The 16,370-nt window shown below is 49.3% G+C and overlaps 1 protein-coding gene across 1 annotated transcript in view; it reads right to left on the bottom strand.

Moving 5' to 3' along the window:
• LOC112267472 (guanylate cyclase soluble subunit alpha-2-like) overlaps positions 1 to 12,367 on the bottom strand; it is an 88,799-nt gene extending 76,432 nt beyond the window's left edge. The window contains exon 1 of the mRNA XM_042297605.1: positions 11,600 to 12,367. Within this exon, the coding sequence (XP_042153539.1) occupies positions 11,600 to 11,836 (237 nt within the window). The 5' untranslated portion in view covers positions 11,837 to 12,367. The remainder of the gene's footprint in view (positions 1 to 11,599) is intronic.
• Between the last annotated feature and the right edge of the window lie 4,003 nt (positions 12,368 to 16,370).

Genomic DNA, 16,370 nt, shown 5'->3' with positions numbered 1-16,370 from the left:
AAAGGTGAAATAAAAATTAAAAAAATAAATAAAAATCTGGGGTCATCCTACGGCCTCTGCTGAAACCTGCTGTACAGGACACCAGCATCTGGGGTCATCCTACGGCCTCTGCTGAAACCTGCTGTACAGGACACCAGCATCTGGTGTAATCCTACTGCCTCTGCTGAAACCTGCTGTACAGGACACCAGCATCTGGGGTCATCCTACGGCCTCTGCTGAAACCTGCTGTACAGGACACCAGCATCTGGGGTCATCCTACGGCCTCTGCTGAAACCTGCTGTACAGGACACCAGCATCTGGGGTCATCCTATGGCCTCTGCTGAAACCTGCTGTACAGGACACCAGCATCTGGGGTCATCCTACGGCCTCTGCTGAAACCTGCTGTACAGGACACCAGCATCTGGGGTCATCCTACGGCCTCTGCTGAAACCTGCTGTACAGGACACCAGCATCTGGGGTCAGGACACCAGCATCTGGGGTCATCCTGCCTCTGCTGAAACCTGCTGTACAGGACACCAGCATCTGGGGTCATCCTACTGCCTCTGCTGAAACCTGCTGTACAGGACACCAGCATCTGGGGTCATCCTACGGCCTCTGCTGAAACCTGCTGTACAGGACACCAGCATCTGGGGTCATCCACGGCCTCTGCTGAAACCTGCTGTACAGGACACCAGCATCTGGGGTCATCCACGGCCTCTGCTGAAACCTGCTGTACAGGACACCAGCATCTGGGGTCATCCTACGGCCTCTGCTGAAACCTGCTGTACAGGACACCAGCATCTGGGGTCATCCTACGGCCTCTGCTGAAACCTGCTGTACAGGACACCAGCATCTGAGGTCATCCTACGTCCTCTGCTGAAACCTGCTGTACAGAACACCAGCATCTGGGGTCATCCTACGGCCTCTGCTGAAACCTGCTGTACAGGACACCAGCATCTGGGGTCATCCTACGGCCTCTGCTGAAACCTGCTGTACAGGACACCAGCATCTGGGGGGCCTCTGCTGAAACCTGCTGTACAGGACACCAGCATCTGGGGTCATCCTACGGCCTCTGCTGAAACCTGCTGTACAGGACACCAGCATCTGGGGTCAACGGCCTCTGCTGAAACCTACTGTACAGGACACCAGCATCTGGGGTCATCCTACGGCCTCTGCTCTGTACAGGACACCAGCATCTGGGGTCATCCTACGGCCTCTGCTGAAACCTGCTGTACAGGACACCAGCATCTGGGGACACCAGCATCTGGGGACGGCCTCTGCTGAAACCTGCTGTACAGGACACCAGCATCTGGGGTCATCCTACGGCCTCTGCTGAAACCTGCTGTACAGGACACCAGCATCTGGGGTCATCCTACGGCCTCTGCTGAAACCTGCTGTACAGGACACCAGCATCTGGGGTCATCCTACGGCCTCTGCTGAAACCTGCTGTACAGGACACCAGCATCTGGGGTCATCCTACGGCCTCTGCTGAAACCTGCTGTACAGGACACCAGCATCTGGGGTCATCCTACGGCCTCTGCTGAAACCTGCTGACACCAGCATCTGGGGACACCAGCATCTGGGGTCATCCTACGGCCTCTGCTGAAACCTGCTGTACAGGACACCAGCATCTGGGGTCATCCTACGGCCTCTGCTGAAACCTGCTGTACAGGACACCAGCATCTGGGGTCATCCTACGGCCTCTGCTGCTGTACAGGACACCAGCATCTGGGGTCATCCTACGGCCTCTGCTGAAACCTGCTGTACAGGACACCAGCATCTGGGGTCATCCTACGGCCTCTGCTGAAACCTGCTGTACAGGACACCAGCATCTGGGGTCATCCTACGGCCTCTGCTGAAACCTGCTGTACAGGACACCAGCATCTGGGGTCATCCTACGGCCTCTGCTGAAACCTGCTGTACAGGACACCAGCATCTGGGGTCATCTGCTGAAACCTGTTGTACAGGACACCAGCATCTGGGGTCATCCTACGTCCTCTGCTGAAACTGCTGTACAGGACACCAGCATCTGGGGTCATCCTACGGCCTCTGCTGAAACCTGCTGTACAGGACACCAGCATCTGGGGTCATCCTACGGCCTTTGCTGAAACCTGCTGTACAGGACACCAGCATCTGGGGTCATCCTACGGCCTCTGCTGAAACCTGCTGTACAGGACACCAGCATCTGGGGTCATCCTACGGCCTCTGCTGAAACCTGCTGTACAGGACACCAGCATCTGGGGTCATCCTACGGCCTCTGCTGAAACCTGCTGTACAGGACACCAGCATCTGGGGTCATCCTACGGCCTCTGCTGAAACCTGCTGTACAGGACACCAGCATCTGGGGTCATCCTACGGCCTCTGCTGAAACCTGCTGTACAGGACACCAGCATCTGGGGTCATCCTACGGCCTCTGCTGAAACCTGCTGTACAGGACACCAGCATCTGGGGTCATCCTACGGCCTCTGCTGAAACCTGCTGTACAGGACACCAGCATCTGGGGTCATCCTAAGGCCTCTGCTGAAACCTGCTGTACAGGACACCAGCATCTGGGGTCATCCTACGTCCTCTGCTGAAACCTGCTGTACAGGACACCAGCATCTGGGGTCATCCTACGGCCTCTCCTGAAACCTGCTGTACAGGACACCAGCATCTGGGGTCATCCTACGGCCTCTGCTGAAACCTGCTGTACAGGACACCAGCATCTGGGGTCATCCTACAGCCTCTGCTGAAACCTGCTGTACAGGACACCAGCATCTGGGGTCATCCTAAGGCCTCTGCTGAAACCTGCTGTACAGGACACCAGCATCTGGGGTCATCCTACGTCCTCTGCTGAAACCTGCTGTACAGGACACCAGCATCTGGGGTCATCCTACGCTACTGCTTTTTCACTGTCTTTTTACTGTTGTTTTATTTCTTACTTACCTATTGTTCACCTAATACCTTTTTTTTGCACTATTGGTTAGAGCCTGTAAGTAAGCATTTGACTGTAAGGTTGTTTTTGACACACGTGACAAATATACTTTGATTTGATTTGATATATTCAGTCACAGTGTATCCGGGTCCTGGTGTACAGGACACCAGCACCTGGATCATCCAACGTTATATATACAGGCATAGTGTGTTTGTGTCCTATGAGAGTATCCTTGTCTTAACCATTCATTCACATCGACACACACACTTACTCTCTCCACACATTACCAGCAGCAAACCAGTAAACAAAATGACAAGCACACATCTTTTATCAAAATTCACCGACACAGACAAGCAAACATTCACATCACAAAGACTTGTATATGAATCCATACAAACACACACACATCCATATGCTATGAAAGGCGGGTTGGCTTGTTAACACAGTGGATCAGCTGGCTGATCCCTACAAACACACACACATACACGCACACACACACACACAAAATGAAAAAAGTGTCAATTAATTTGCGCCATTAGTTTTAATTTCTCAGCATCTCTCTCTCTTCTTTCCTCTCTCCTCTCCCTCCATCATCTGTATCCTCCCTCTGGCCTCCTTTCCTCTCTCCTCTCCCTCCATCATCTGTATCCTTCCTCTGCCCTCCTTTCCTCTCTCCTCTCCCTCCATCTTCTGTATCCTTCCTCTGCCCCCCTTTCCTCTTTCCTCTCCCTCCATCATCATGTACTTCCGGCGCCGACAGAGATGGCCGCCTCGCTTCGCGTTCCTAGGAAACTATGCAGTTTTTTGTTTTCTTACGTGTTATTTCTTACACTAGTACCCCAGGTCATCTTAGGTTTCTTTACATACAGCCGAGAAGAACTACTGAATATAAGATCAGCGTCAACTCACCATCAGTACGACCAAGAATATGTTTTTCGCGACGCGGATCCTGTGTTCTGCCTTACAACCAGTGTAACCGAGTGGATCACATGCAGCGACAAAAAAAAAACGACTCAGAAAAAGAGGGAAACGAAGCGGTCTTCTGGTCAGACTCCGGAGATGGGCACATCGTGCACCACTCCCTAGCATTCTTCTTGCCAATGTCCAGTCTCTTGACAACAAGGTTGATGAAATCCGAGCAAGGGTAGCATTCCAGAGGGACATCAGAGACTGTAACGTTCTTTGCTTCATGGAAACATGGCTCACTGGAGAGACGCAATCCGAGCGGTGCAGCCAGCGGGTTTCTCCACGCATCGCGCCGACAGAAACAAACATCTTTCTGGTAAGAAGACGGGCGGGGCGTATGTCTTATGGCCAACGTGACATGGTGTGATGAAAGAAACATACAGGAACTCAAATCCTTCTGTTCACCTGATTTAGAATTCCTCACAATCAAATGTAGACCGCATTATCTACCAAGAGAATTCTCTTCGATTATAATCACAGCCGTATATATCCCCCCCAAGCAGACACATCGATGGCTCTGAACGAACTTTATTTAACTCTCTGCAAACTGGAAACGATTTATCCGGAGGCTGCATTCATTGTAGCTGGGGATTTTAACAAGGCTAATCTGAAAACAAGACTCCCTAAATTTTATCAGCATATCGATTGCGCAACCAGGGGTGGAAAGACCCTGGATCATTGTTACTCTAACTTCCGCGACGCATATAAGGCCCTGCCCCGCCCCCCTTTCGGAAAAGCTGACCACGACTCCATTTTGTTGATCCCTGCCTACAGACAGAAACTAAAACAAGAAGCTCCCACGCTGAGGTCTGTCCAACGCTGGTCCGACCAAGCTGACTCCACAGTCCAAGACTGCTTCCATCACGTGGACTGGGAGATGTTTCGTATTGCGTCAGACAACAACATTGACGAATACGCTGATACGGTGTGCGAGTTCATTAGAACGTGCGTTGAAGATGTCGTTCCCATAGCAACGATTAAAACATTCCCTAACCAGAAACCGTGGATTGATGGCAGCATTCGTGTGAAACTGAAGGCACGAACCACTGCTTTTAATCAGGGCAAGGTGTCTGGTAACATGACTGAATACAAACAGTGCAGCTATTCCCTCCGCAAGGCTATCAAACAAGCTAAGCGCCAGTACAGAGACAAAGTAGAATCTCAATTCAACGGCTCAGACACAAGAGGTATGTGGCAGGGTCTACAGTCAATCACGGACTACAGGAAGAAACCCAGCCCAGTCACGGACCAGGATGTCTTGCTCCCAGGCAGACTAAATAACTTTTTTGCCCGCTTTGAGGACAATACAGTGCCACTGACACGGCCTGCAACGGAAACATGCGGTCTCTCCTTCACTGCAGCCGAAGTGAGTAAGACATTTAAACGTGTTAACCCTCGCAAGGCTGCAGGCCCAGACGGCATCCCCAGCCGCGCCCTCAGAGCATGCGCAGACCAGCTGGCCGGTGTGTTTACGGACATATTCAATCAATCCCTATACCAGTCTGCTGTTCCCACATGCTTCAAGAGGGCCACCATTGTTCCTGTTCCCAAGAAAGCTAAGGTAACTGAGCTAAACGACTACCGCCCGTAGCACTCACATCCGTCATCATGAAGTGCTTTGAGAGACTAGTCAAGGACCATATCACCTCCACCCTACCTGACACCCTTGACCCACTCCAATTTGCTTACCGCCCAAATAGGTCCACAGACGATGCAATCTCAACCACACTGCACACTGCCCTAACCCATCTGGACAAGAGGAATACCTATGTGAGAATGCTGTTCATCGACTACAGCTCGGCATTCAACACCATAGTACCCTCCAAGCTCGTCATCAAGCTCGAGACCCTGGGTCTCGACCCCGCCCTGTGCAACTGGGTACTGGACTTCCTGACGGGCCGCCCCCAGGTGGTGAGGGTAGGCAACAACATCTCCTCCCCGCTGATCCTCAACACTGGGGCCCCACAAGGGTGCGTTCTGAGCCCTCTCCTGTACTCCCTGTTCACCCACGACTGCGTGGCCATGCACGCCTCCAACTCAATCATCAAGTTTGCGGACGACACAACAGTGGTAGGCTTGATCACCAACAACGACGAGACGGCCTACAGGGAGGAGGTGAGGGCCCTCGGAGTGTGGTGTCAGGAAAATAACCTCACACTCAACGTCAACAAAACTAAGGAGATGATTGTGGACTTCAGGAAACAGCAGAGGGAACACCCCCATCCACATCGATGGAACAGTAGTGGAGAGGGTAGCAAGTTTTAAGTTCCTCGGCATACACATCACAGACAAACTGAATTGGTCCACTCACACAGACAGCATCGTGAGGAAGGCGCAGCAGCGCCTCTTCAACCTCAGGAGGCTGAAGAAATTCGGCTTGTCACCAAAAGCACTCACAAACTTCTACAGATGCACAATCGAGAGCATCCTGGCGGGCTGTATCACCGCCTGGTATGGCAACTGCACCGCCCTCAACCGTAAGGCTCTCCAGAGGGTAGTGAGGTCTGCACAACGCATCACCGGGGCAAACTACCTGCCCTCCAGGACACCTACACCACCCGATGCTACAGGAAGGCCATAAAGATCATCAAGGACATCAACCACCCGAGCCACTGCCTGTTCACCCCGCTGCCATCCAGAAGGCGAGGTCAGTACAGGTGCATCAAAGCTGGGACCGAGAGACTGAAAAACAGCTTCTATCTCAAGGCCATCAGACTGTTAAACAGCCACCACTAACATTGGGTGGCTACTGCCAACACACTGTCAATGACTGACTACTCCAGCCACTTTAAATGATGTAAATATATAAATATATCACTAGCCACAAACAATGCTACCTTATATAATGTTACTTACCCTACATTGTTCATCTCATATGCATACGTTGATACTGTACTCTATATCATCGACTGCATCCTTATGTAATACATGTATCACTAGCCACTTTAACTATGCCACTTGGTTTACATACTTATCTCATATGTATATACTGTACTCGATATCATCTACTGTATCTTGCCTATGCTGCTCTGTACCATCACTCATTCATATATCCTTATGTACATATTCTTTATCCCCTTACACTGTGTATGACAGTAGTTTTTTTTGGAATTGTTAGTTAGATTACTTGCTCGTTATTACTGCATTGTCAGAACTAGAAGCACAAGCATTTCGCTACACTCGCATTAACATCTGCTAACCATGTGTATGTGACAAATAAAATTTGATTTGATTTGATTTGATCATCTGTATCCTTCCTCTGCCCTCTGTCTCTCTTCTCAAGCAGTTCTCCTGACTCCTCTTTCTCTCTCCTCTAAGGCAGTATGTTTGTATGTGACTGTGTCTGTGTACGGCTTTAATTAGGGAATGTAGTGCAAATTACGGAACAGTCACATGTCCCACAGTACACACACAGTCTTGGAAGTTGATGAACTACGCTACTGTAGAACAGTTATGGCTCACACCACTAACTACCACCTCCCTGCATATCTTTATGTGTGTGTTTATGTGTGTGTTTATGTGTGTGTTTATGTGTGTGTTTGTTTGTGTTTATGTGTGTGTTTATGTGTGTGTTTATGTGTGTGTTTATGTGTGTGTTTATGTTTGTGTTTATGTGTTTATGTGTTTATGTTTGTGTTTATGTGTGTGTTTATGTGTGTGTTTATGTGTGTGTTTATGTGTGTGTTTATGTATGCGTTTATGTGTGTGTTTATGTGTGTGTTTATGTGTGTGTTTATGTGTGTGTTTATGTGTGTGTTTATGTGTGTGGTTATGTTTGTGTGTGTTTGTTTATGTGTGTGTTTATGTGTGTGTTTATGTTTGTGTTTATGTGTGTGTTTATGTGTGTGGTTATGTTTGTGTGTGTTTGTTTATGTGTGTGTTTATGTGTGTGTTTATGTGTGTGTTTATGTGTGTGTTTATGTGTGTGTTTATGTGTGTGTTTATGTGTGTGGTTATGTTTGTGTGTGTTTGTTTATGTGTGTGTTTATGTGTGTGTTTATGTGTGTGTTTATGTGTGTGTTTATGTTTGTGTGTGTTTGTTTATGTGTGTGGTTATGTTTGTGTGTGTTTGTTTATGTGTGTGTTTATGTGTGTGTTTGTGTGTGTTTGTTTATGTGTGTGTTTATGTGTGTGTTTATGTGTGTGTTTATGTGTGGTGACAGGAGGAGGATATGTCCATTTGTGTGTGAAGATGCTGTGTGTGTCCTCTGTTCTGGGTCACTGTGACTGGCCTGGTTGACAGTATCAGGACATGAAGTGAACACCAAGTACATGTTCTGTTCTCCGGGTCATGGTTGACTGGTTGCTAAGAGGGGTTCACTCGTTCCTTTGCTCTTGTACGATTGGGTCACCATGATTGCAGTCTGTGTCTGTGTGGGGGGTCTCTGCTTTTGGCCAGGAGAGTGGGGGCATCTCTGCTTTTGGCCAGGAGAGTGGGGGCATCTCTGCTTTTGGCCAGGAGAGTGGGGGCATCTCTGCTTTTGGCCAGGAGAGTGGGGGTCTCTGCTTTTGGCCAGGAGAGTGGGGGTCTCTGCTTTTGGCCAGGAGAGTGGGGGCATCTCTGCTTTTGGCCAGGAGAGTGGGGGGGTCTCTGCTTTTGGCCAGGAGAGTGGGGGCATCTCTGCTTTTGGCCAGGAGAGTGGGGGCATCTCTGCTTTTGGCCAGGAGAGTGGGGGCATCTCTGCTTTTGGCCAGGAGAGTGGGGGTCTCTGCTTTTGGCCAGGAGAGTGGGGGCATCTCTGCTTTTGGCCAGGAGAGTGGGGGCATCTCTGCTTTTGGCCAGGAGAGTGGGGGCATCTCTGCTTTTGGCCAGGAGAGTGGGGGGGTCTCTGCTTTTGGCCAGGAGAGTGGGGGGCATCTCTGCTTTTGGCCAGGAGAGTGGGGGCATCTCTGCTTTTGGCCAGGAGAGTGGGGGCATCTCTGCTTTTGGCCAGGAGAGTGGGGGCATCTCTGCTTTTGGCCAGGAGAGTGGGGGTCTCTGCTTTTGGCCAGGAGAGTGGGGGCATCTCTGCTTTTGACCAGGAGAGTGGGGGCATCTCTGCTTTTGGCCAGGAGAGTGGGGGCATCTCTGCTTTTGGCCAGGAGAGAGTGGGGGGGGCATCTCTGCTTTTGGCCAGGAGAGTGGGGGCATCTCTGCTTTTGACCAGGAGAGTGGGGGGGGGCATCTCTGCTTTTGGCCAGGAGAGTGGGGGCATCTCTGCTTTTGGCCAGGAGAGTGGGGGCATCTCTGCTTTTGGCCAGGAGAGTGGGGGCATCTCTGCTTTTGGCCAGGAGAGTGGGGGCATCTCTGCTTTTGGCCAGGAGAGTGGGGGCATCTCTGCTTTTGGCCAGGAGAGTGGGGGGCATCTCTGCTTTTGGCCAGGAGAGTGGGGGCATCTCTGCTTTTGGCCAGGAGAGTGGGGGCATCTCTGCTTTTGACCAGGAGAGTGGGGGCATCTCTGCTTTTGGCCAGGAGAGTGGGGGCATCTCTGCTTTTGGCCAGGAGAGTGGGGGGGGGCATCTCCTGCTTTTGGCCAGGAGAGTGGCCAGGAGAGTGGGGGCATCTCTGCTTTTGACCAGGAGAGTGGGGGCATCTCTGCTTTTGGCCAGGAGAGTGGGGGCATCTCTGCTTTTGGCCAGGAGAGTGGGGGCATCTCTGCTTTTGGCCAGGAGAGTGGGGGTATCTCTGCTTTTGGCCAGGAGAGTGGGGGCATCTCTGCTTTTGGCCAGGAGAGTGGGGGCATCTCTGCTTTTGGCCAGGAGAGTGGGGGCATCTCTGCTTTTGGCCAGGAGAGTGGGGGGGGGCATCTCTGCTTTTGGCCAGGAGAGTGGGGGCATCTCTGCTTTTGGCCAGGAGAGTGGGGGTCTCTGCTTTTGGCCAGGAGAGTGGGGGCATCTCTGCTTTTGGCCAGGAGAGTGGGGGCATCTCTGCTTTTGGCCAGGAGAGTGGGGGTCTCTGCTTTTGGCCAGGAGAGTGGGGGCATCTCTGCTTTTGGCCAGGAGAGTGGGGGCATCTCTGCTTTTGGCCAGGAGAGTGGGGGTCTCTGCTTTTGGCCAGGAGAGTGGGGGCATCTCTGCTTTTGACCAGGAGAGTGGGGGCATCTCTGCTTTTGGCCAGGAGAGTGGGGGCATCTCTGCTTTTGGCCAGGAGAGTGGGGGCATCTCTGCTTTTGGCCAGGAGAGTGGGGGCATCTCTGCTTTTGACCAGGAGAGTGGGGGCATCTCTGCTTTTGGCCAGGAGAGTGGGGGCATCTCTGCTTTTGGCCAGGAGAGTGGGGGCATCTCTGCTTTTGGCCAGGAGAGTGGGGGGCATCTCTGCTTTTGGCCAGGAGAGTGGGGGCATCTCTGCTTTTGACCAGGAGAGTGGGGGCATCTCTGCTTTTGGCCAGGAGAGTGGGGGGCATCTCTGCTTTTGGCCAGGAAGTGGGGGCATCTCTGCTTTTGGCCAGGAGAGTGGGGGCATCTCTGCTTTTGGCCAGGAGAGTGGGGGTCTCTGCTTTTGGCCAGGAGAGTGGGGGGCATCTCTGCTTTTGGCCAGGAGAGTGGGGGCATCTCTGCTTTTGGCCAGGAGAGTGGGGGCATCTCTGCTTTTGGCCAGGAGAGTGGGGGCATCTCTGCTTTTGGCCAGGAGAGTGGGGGCATCTCTGCTTTTGGCCAGGAGAGTGGGGGCATCTCTGCTTTTGACCAGGAGAGTGGGGGCATCTCTGCTTTTGGCCAGGAGAGTGGGGGCATCTCTGCTTTTGGCCAGGAGAGTGGGGGCATCTCTGCTTTTGGCCAGGAGAGTGGGGGTCTCTGCTTTTGGCCAGGAGAGTGGGGGGCATCTCTGCTTTTGGCCAGGAGAGTGGGGGCATCTCTGCTTTTGGCCAGGAGAGTGGGGGTCTCTGCTTTTGGCCAGGAGAGTGGGGGCATCTCTGCTTTTGGCCAGGAGAGTGGGGGCATCTCTGCTTTTGGCCAGGAGAGTGGGGGCATCTCTGCTTTTGGCCAGGAGAGTGGGGGCATCTCTGCTTTTGGCCAGGAGAGTGGGGGCATCTCTACTTTTGGCCAGGAGAGTGGGGGCATCTCTGCTTTTGGCCAGGAGAGTGGGGGCATCTCTGCTTTTGGCCAGGAGAGTGGGGTGGGGGCATCTCTGCTTTTGGCCAGGAGAGTGGGGGCATCTCTGCTTTTGGCCAGGAGAGTGGGGGGCATCTCTGCTTTTGGCCAGGAGAGTGGGGGGCATCTCTGCTTTTGACCAGGGAGTAGCAAGCTAAACACTTCCCTAAGTCCAAGGAAATTAAAAACAGCATATACAATGCTGACCAGGATATCAGGATATCAGGATATCTTTATCACCATCATCATCATCATCATCATTATCAAGTGCATCTCTAATCTCTATGTTTTTCCTAGTTTCTGTGCCTTATTGTACAGTGTTCTGAAAACACAGGTTAATGATGCTGTAAACTGAAGGCCTCCCAACCAGGTATTTTATTTAACCTGTCCACTTCTTTCACTTCAGTGCAGGTGGAGGAGAGGAGGATACACTAGGTAAACAGATACAGTCTCATCAAATCTCACCCAGAATAACCTCATCACCCAGTAAGGAGTGATATAGAATAGGCCTAATCTACTACCCATTCGTCTCTCTCTATCCCGCTCTCTCTGTATTCTAACAGTCATCTCTAGCGTGCTGGTCATTTTGTAACCACGCAGGTGACGCATGCAGAGGGGAGAGAAATACCGGAGAAAATCTCTCTATATTTGATTTTCGTAAATGTATCCTACCGTGGGCGACGTTAACCTCCTCAAGCTCTCCCCAAGCGAGTCCAGGTTCACGCGCTTCCGTCTGTTCGCCCGTTTGGGTCCCGGTGCGTCCTCGAACGGGCACGCGAGCTTCTCCACCGGGCTCTTGCCGTTCCAGATGCGTGAAAAGGGGCAGGAGTCGCCATCATCTCCGGGGCTCTCCAGGCACTCCGAGCCCATCGAGCTGAACGACTCCGAAGAGATCTTTCGCGAGGACATGCTGCTGCTGCTAAGCGCGAAAAGTCTGGGCGCGTACGCGTGCTGCGGCGAAACAACACACCGCCACCCGAACTCATCAGATTCACTCGCGTGGGAAAGATGGGGAGGCGCGCACCGGTCAAGAGCGTGAGCGACACGAGCTAGAGAACAAATGTATTACCCAAACCAAGATGCTCTCGCGACGACCAGAGAGAGGGTCTATATTCACCAGCTGAATCTCATGTCTAACGGTTTTAACCGTTGTCCTTTTAGTTTTCACTTTGAAATCACAGTTGAAGTATTGTCTGCTGCGCACCTCTCCACTATCACATCCACTGTGGATTCACGGCTTTCCGACTCTCTCTCTCTGTGGACTATTCATGCTTTCATTCCTTCACCCTCTCATCCCTGCAGTTGGCTGTATTCCTCTCCTCTCCAGAGGGCAGGAAACGGTGTATCCAGGTGCGGGCCTGAGGAGGATCGGGAGATACAGAGATGCTTGCGGAGTCAGCTTGCAGTCAAACATCAGCTCGAGCCGCTACCTCGTGGAGTTCTATCTGCCCACTCCGCTCGAGCTCTACAGCATCACTATTCTACCTCCATCCGCCACAGCCAATCAGATATAATATCAGACTAAACCCTGCCCCCTTCCTTACCATCACTGTGAAAGAGATACTTTAGCTTAGGGCTAGGCTGCTGTTTGGCGCAGATATTGACGGAGGAGACACTAGAGTCAAAAATACAAGTAACTTCAGGAGAAAGCAAAACCATAACCTACAAATCAAATAGGCCTAGTGTTTGCATGTGATTTGATCCTGAAAACACGCATATGTCAGTTGACCCACATTGTGATTATTACTATCTGACCCTGCTGGTCATCTATGAACGTTTGAGCATCTTGGCCATGTTCTGTTATAATCACCACCTGGCACAACCACAAGAGGACTGGCCTCTCCTCAGAGCCTGGTTCCTCTCTAGGTTTCAGCCTTTCTAGGGAGTTTTTCCTAGCCACCGTGCTTCTACACCTGCATTGTTCGCTGTTTGGGGTTTTAGGCTGGGTTTCTGTACAGCACTTTGTGACATCGGCTGATGTAAGAAGGGATTTATAAATATACATTTGATTGATTGATTGTTCAATGCCAGCAGAACATATTCCGTGTGTTTGTATACTAGACAAAATTTGTCATAATCAACTGAACACTGACCATTGTAAATCATTTACTCAAGGTCATAGAGATAAAACAATCATTTAAGGTAGACTTGGTTCTAGTAGACTAGACTATGGTATATGTCAACAATAGTACACCACTAAAGTCAACAGGTGTGTTTTGTTCACACAGCCTCCTCTCCTATATGAACCGACTCTGTCCCCATAATAAACACATGATAATGGTAACTGCCGGTACCAGCCATTTACTATCGCAGAGCCGTAGTGGGCGACAGGGCGGAATTCATGTCGAACACTAATCGCTTTGGTGACCTTGACCTCTTCTCTGCCCATGTGCCAGACTATCCACCCAGCCTGAGGCCCGAGACACACACACTGCAGAAAACACTACAAAGATAGTGCATACATATACCCTGGATAAACACACACACTGCATATGCAGTACCAGTCAAATGTTTGGACACACCTACTCATTCAAGGGTTTTTCTTTATTTTTACTATTTTCTACATTGTAGAATGAAACGGAAGACATCAAAAATATGAAATAACACTTTTTAAAAAATGTAACTAGGCAAGTCAGTTAAGAACAAATTCTTATTTACATTGATGGCCTACACCGGCCAAACCCTAACCCAGACGACTCTGGGTCAATTGTGCGCCACCCTATGGGACTCGCAATCACTGCCAGTTGTGATACAGCCTGGAATTGAACCAGGGTCTGTAGTGACGCCTCTAGCACTGAGATGCAGTGCCTTAGACCACTGTGCCACTCAGGAGCCATGTATTAACCAAAAAAGTGTTAAACAAATGAAAATAGATTTTAGATTCTCTTGGCATTCTCTCAACCAGCTCTCAACCCACATATGCTGAGCACTTGTTGGCTGCTTTTCCTTCACTCTGCGATCCAACTCAACTCATACCATCTCAATTGGGTTGAGGTCGGGTGATTGTGGAGGTCAGGTCATCTGATGCATCACTCCATCACTCTCCTTGGTCAAATAGCCCTTACACAGCCTGGAGGTGTGTTTTGGGTCATTGTCCTGTTGAGAAGAAATTATAGTCCCACTAAGCGCAAACCAGATGGGAGGGCGCATCGCTGCAGAATGCTGTGGTAGCCATGCTTGTTAAGTGTGCCTTGAATTCTAAATAAATCCCAGACAGTGTCACCAGCAAAGAACTACGACACCCCTTCCTCCGTGCTTCACGGTGGGAACCATCATCTTCACCTACTCTGCGTTTCACGAAGAAATGGTGATTGGATCCAAAAATCTCAAATTAGGAATCATCAGACCAAATGACAGATTGCCACCAGTCTAATGTTCATTGCTCGTGTTTCTTGGCCCAAGCAAGTCTCTTCTTATTATTGGTGTCCTTTAGTAGTGGTTTCTTTCCAGCAATTCGACCATGAAGGCCAGATTCACAATGTCTGCTCTGAACAGTTGATGTTGAGATGTGTCTGTTATTTGAACTCTGTGAAGCATTTATTTGGCCTGAAATCTGAGTCTGCTAACTTATCCTCTGCAGCAGAGATAACTCTGGGTCTTCCATTCCTGTGGTGGTCCTCATGAGAACCAGTTTCATCATACACTGTAAAGAATAATTACTTAAAATAATAGTTTTTTGGTTTTACTTACATTTTTTAATATAGTACCTTATTTATATGTGTTGAAAAAGACTGCCATTTGCAAATAAAAATCCAATGTAATATGCTGATAAATTTGAACAAATATTTTTAGGTAACAACCAACAATGTAAAAATATGATATTAAATGATCATTATTATGTTGGACTGACATGCTAGATCTTGTTCTGAACGTATATTGGAACACTTCAACGGACGTTGTCTTGATCTTTCTCCTCTGGAATGGCCATGCGGCAGGTAAGGACCAAATTATAACTTGGAATGTAGTTTGGATCTCTATACACATATTTTTATAGTTAGCTAGTGGTGGGCATGCTACTGGCTAGTAAGTTAGCAGTGCATTTATTCGCCTCCCCGCTGTTTCTAACCTTGGCAGCACTGCAAACGTTAACCTTGTGCAGTAGTTATCTAGTCAATAATCTTACAGCCAAACTAGCTAAATTAAATAACTGTGCTGGCTAGTAAGATAGATAACAAGCAGCTCTTCCAAGTCAGCTAGGATTGCGATGTTTCTGTTTTTTTAGCAAGCTAGCTATCTAAAGCTGAAGTCATTAGAGTTTAATTTTCCTGACATTGTCATAGATTTTAACACAACTCCTCTTCTTTAGGTATAGGTATTTATGTATTCAGACGTTCCTGAGTACTGGAAGACCATATATTCCAGAATACATTGACAAGGTATGTACATTTATTCAAATGTCTGTGTGTTTTCATTGTAGCTCACATTAGGGCTTGTAGGGCCCTATGATTTCCGCAGTGTGGAAACTCAGACGTGGTCCAGAAAACTAAACAGAATAAACGGTACCCCTCGGACAGGATACACTGGATATTTTTATTACAGTAACCCAACATTAGTGTGAATAATAGGTATTAGATATATACTGTATTTTTAAATCAACAAAATGGATTGAACACTTTAGGCAACAAAAAGTTAACACGGAATTCCGGCAAATAAAATGGGGAAAAAAGAACAAGGATTTGCGAACAAGGGCATTGTCCCCCAGGCAGGTATTGACAACGTGTGTCTTCCTTATTTTAGAATGAGATAGCATATGGGTGTAATGAACATGATGGGAGACAGAGAGCTGGTTTCAAGCGCAGGTGCAGCAGGTGTTCATTGTAAAGAACCACAGCAGGAGGCAGGTAGCTGGTTCCAGGGGCAGGCAGAAGGTCATACACAGGGGTCTAAAAAGGCAACATTACAGGCAAGGAAAAGGCTAGCAACGTCATCCAGGAGATCAGGCAATAGGTTGATAACAGGAAACCTGACAGGCTAAAGTACAGGCAGGGAATAGGCAAAAGGCGTCACTAGTGAGGCAGGCAAAAACTATCATACACGGGAGGAGTAAATTACGGGAAAAACAGAGCTCTGAATAGAAGTGTGTCACAAAACAAACAATACCTCACAATGATGGGGTGTAAAGAACTGAACTAAATAGTGTGTGATGCTGACATACAGGTGTGTGAACAGGTGATCAGAATTCAGGTGATTATAATCTGGAGAGTGAGCTGTGTTCAGGGGATCTATGTGTTTGAGAGCATGAGTTGGATACAGATGTTACAATGAGATCTGTAAGTAATATGGGATGTGTAAGTAATATGGGATGTGTAAGTAATATGGGATGTGTAAGTAATATGGGATGTGTAAGTAATATGTGATGTGTACGTTTAAAAACAAAATCACCTTTATTTCACCAGGCAGGCCAGTTGAAAACATGTTGTCATTTACAACTGCGACCTGGCCA

The sequence above is a fragment of the Oncorhynchus tshawytscha genome, linkage group LG14 (assembly GCF_018296145.1).
Source record: "Oncorhynchus tshawytscha isolate Ot180627B linkage group LG14, Otsh_v2.0, whole genome shotgun sequence".
Taxonomy (NCBI): Eukaryota; Metazoa; Chordata; class Actinopteri; order Salmoniformes; family Salmonidae; genus Oncorhynchus; species Oncorhynchus tshawytscha.
The sequence above is the reverse complement of the archived record's forward strand: the minus strand, read 5'-3'. Positions and strand labels throughout refer to the sequence as shown.